General features: G+C 37.1%; 1 protein-coding gene across 1 annotated transcript; it reads left to right on the top strand.

The window, feature by feature from the left end:
- Positions 1–584: 584 nt before the first annotated feature.
- LOC149426643 (caspase drICE-like) lies at positions 585–3,176 on the top strand. The gene is made up of 3 exons (XM_089637804.1): positions 585–751; positions 1,667–1,787; positions 2,853–3,176. Exons 1-3 carry the CDS (start codon positions 623–625, stop codon positions 3,074–3,076), a joined length of 474 nt encoding a protein of 157 aa, XP_089493930.1. The 5' UTR covers positions 585–622; the 3' UTR covers positions 3,077–3,176.
- The last annotated feature ends 769 nt before the right edge of the window (positions 3,177–3,945 follow it).

Here is a 3,945-nt window from a genome sequence, read left to right as displayed (position 1 = left end):
TTTTGAGTTGCCGAATACCTTTTCCATAACGATTCAAGACGGGTTGTTTTACAAAAATTCTATGGCCATTCACCGTCATTTTGTTTTTTTGACAGTTTAAAGGTCCCCGTTAAGTGGTGATGAAATGAGTCCATTTCAGCTTTTGAACAATTGTGATCATCATAAGAGGATAATCATCATGTTGTTAACAACATAATGTCTAGCTTGTCATCTTATTACAATTTGTTGAAAAGCTAAAACGCACCTAGGATTGGCGTCAAACGGAGACCTTTCAAATGTCAAAATAAGAAAATGGCGATGAATGGCCATTTGATGAATTCGTCACATGTGAATTTCTATTTCGAAAATTTCTAAAACGCCTTATTCGTACTCAGGGCGTTTGTGACGTCACACTGGCCAGCCGAGTGCGAGAGGCAGTCCCGGTCCCGGTGACAACTGTCTTAGCAGACAGTAGCGTTACCTACTTCAAGGCCATATTCGAAACCTTTGGGAATTTGCGATTTTAGATCTTTTAAATATTTGTCGTAAATTCTTAAAGCTATCTAAGTATGATTTTATATTTTGTATCACACTAGTCAGTAAGAAGTCAGCATCTGAAGTGAGCTGCATCATTGTGGTGGTGATGACCCACGGGAATGCCAATGGAGTGCTGCACGCAAACGATCATCAATATCCAAAATCAATGCTCTTTGAACCATTTCTGGACAAGAACACCAAACTGGTTGGCGTGCCGAAACTCTTTTTCATTCAGGTATTTTTTTGGTAAATTATCAACTTGTCAACAAAAATAACAGAAAATCCGATTGTATCTATCCTAGCTGTACTGGACACCTACGCCAGTGACATCGACTGTAAAATGCCGGTTTCCTCTCAGTGGTACCTTGGGGAAGGATTTGCAATGAAACACAACTTCGCGAATGTCGTCGGACAACTGACTTATTGGGCCAGTTGTTTGCGTATTATTGGTCTAAAAATTAAACTGTTTCTACACGTGTTAATGTGCGGCAATTATTGTTATCTCTAAAAAATGTATTTACTACGTTTAATCCCATTCGACACATGATACATGTGTGCTGATAAGCCTCAAAGGATTCGGCATCGTAAAATGTGTGATAATAGATAAATATTCATTTCCTTAATTATTGCCTTACTCCTAATTATTCCCCATCTGCTGTCCGGTACACTAGATAAGGAAACGATTCGGAAACGTACCGAAAATAGGCGACGCGACTTCCGACCAAATGGCTTAACACAGTGGCGTGTTTTGAAGAAACTGTTTCAAGGGTTTGGTTGCCAGTTGCGAACTTCTTATTCGTTGAATGGAGATGAGATTTAAGAAAGGTTTCCGAAATCTTTCGAAAATGTATGTGGAAATTACCTACACAATAAATGAATTAACATATAATATACCTTTACATTAGAGAGAATATTCAAGTCAAATCCTGTACAAAGTTTTGGTAGAGTCTATGATATAGGCATTCTTCCGTAAGGACCGACAAAAATCCTTTATACTAGCATCAAAAAGTCCCTGACTTCATGATTTCTTCAATTCCCATCATTCACCAAAACGAATGTATTCTTCAATGCGTATTTATTTTCTGCAAAATACAGGTAGTAAGTTTTCTACATACCATCTTCTTAACTAAAAGTCAGTTTTCCCTTCCAGGCTTGCCGCGGCCCGGTGTTGGATGAAGGAAGGACCGAGGTAGACGGAACAAGTCAATATGAATATCAAAGCAAATTCCCAACCCACGCCGACTTCCTATCAATGTACTCATCACAGGAAGGTACAAAACATAGCATTTGATTGTATTAGCCTGTTTTATGTAAGTACAGATAGTACATAAAACAGGTATTTTTATACTTTCACACTCGTATTTATTGACTTTTGAAATATCTAGAATCTCAAATTCCGAAACGATTCGAATTTGTCTATGATGTAAGAAACGTTACTGGACTGCCTCTTCAATTCGGCCGGCCGGTGTGACGTCACGAACGCCCTCCCCATGAACATATCGTTTTGGCGGCAAATAAAAAATGGCATTTGTTGTATCTCCGAGGTTTTCTCACAAACTAAATAACAATAAAACTCCGGCTTCAACATCTTACTCGTAATAGATAATACGGAGGGTCAAGAACAGGTTAGTAGAAAACCTTACTCATAATCACGCGCATGCATACTGCGTATACCGGCCGTAATACCGCAGTACTGGTGGCTGACAGATTTTTAAACCGCCCAACTCCCAGGATTAGGGACGTATTACCATCGTATTAAGACGGAGATCGCGGACTTTGTTAGCAATCTGGTTGATTCGACAAATATCGATCGGTCGCGAAATGAAAATGTAAAAAAGCAGTAACACCCATTCTCATTGAAATATCGATTTACCTTAGCAAAGAACGCATAATCAAATTAGAAAATTTAAAATCAATTCAAAGGAGACCGGGTAAATGACATCGCAAATGTCATCTGAAGAATCATGAAGTTAGCAACTAAACGCGAAATGCGAAAATTATCGTGTGTTTGAGGATTGGAACAAAGTGGTGCCAGTCTAAAAAAATTATGAGTAAATATTCTAACCCAAGCAGTATACGGGACTCTTCACCGTATAGTTATACCAGTGCTGGAGCGGCGTATTATGGAATAATAAGAGTGTTGGACTTTCATTCTGATAGATTGATAATAGCCCTGATATCTTAATTACCAAGCGGTTGGAATAATATGGACCCTTTAATTAAATTTGCTAAATACTTGTCAAGAATATTACAGCATCTTTTAAAAAAATTAAAATTGTAATATTCTTTTTCTTTGTTTTTCAAGAGAAAAGTACTGTATAATGTATTGTTTCAAGGCTATGCATCCGTAAGGCAATCGATGGGTAGCTGGTTCATCCAGGCCCTCTGCAAGCAGCTGGAAGGGGAGCCGGGCCGGTGGGACCTGCTGCAGCACCTGACACTGGTCAATGGCAACGTGGCCAAGAACTATCAATCATTCAGCAGGGAACCAGAACTAAACAACAAGAAGCAAATGCCGCAAATCGAGAGCACCCTCACTAAGTTGCTAAAGTTCTCGTGAAAATACGAAAACAATGGCCGAAAAGGCTTTAATAAAATTATGTATTTCATTAACCAACATGTTGTTATTTTCAATGCCATGTTTTATGGTTACGTTAAATGGTTAAGTTTTTTTTGAACCCATCAAAACAACCCTATAGAAGCGGTGACCTGAGGGTCGTGGGAATTTTTTAGCATCACATATTATTTAGTTCAGTTAGTGTATTTTTCAATCATTGAAGACAATATTAACAATTTTCAAACGACCAATGTGAATAGAAAAATCAAATAAATAATTTCGGTCGCATCTAGGGATAGTAGGAATTAAACCCAGAACCTCAGCCTTGCCGGGGTTTTGCTTTGACCACCGAGCTAATCCGACCCTATTCCCTTCGGTAATATTTAACTGTTTCATACTTCGACTAGGAACTACCAACATTATCTTCATTTTCTTGACGCATATGACTGCTATCTTTAAACGTGATTGCAAAATTCTACCAGAATTTTATTGCAATCTAGATAATTTCATGGATAAATAAACTCATTTTTATATTTCTTATTTGAGAGTTGTTAACATTATCTCAACTTGAAGTTTTACTTTATAAGTTATTCCACTACAAAGGTATTGAATTGTATTTTTCACCGTCCGACAACATTTTCGAATGACTCCAAAACTCGTCCGGAGCGGTTAAACATTATTATGTCACTTATTTATTTTTTTTTATCAACGATTTATCATGTTAACCTTTATTATGTATGCAATAAGACTTGTATAATATTATTTATAATTCTATTTGATATTTTTTTCAATTAAGTTGCACAAATAAATATTTTTAACTAACAATTTGACGTTTATACTGTACATTATTTTCTGTCGTTAGAAGTCAAAGT

Source organism: Hesperophylax consimilis, chromosome 1 (assembly GCF_061612785.1).
Source record: "Hesperophylax consimilis isolate HC1 chromosome 1, BYU_Hcon_1.0, whole genome shotgun sequence".
NCBI classification, from domain to species: Eukaryota; Metazoa; Arthropoda; class Insecta; order Trichoptera; family Limnephilidae; genus Hesperophylax; species Hesperophylax consimilis.
The sequence above is the reverse complement of the archived record's forward strand: the minus strand, read 5'-3'. Positions and strand labels throughout refer to the sequence as shown.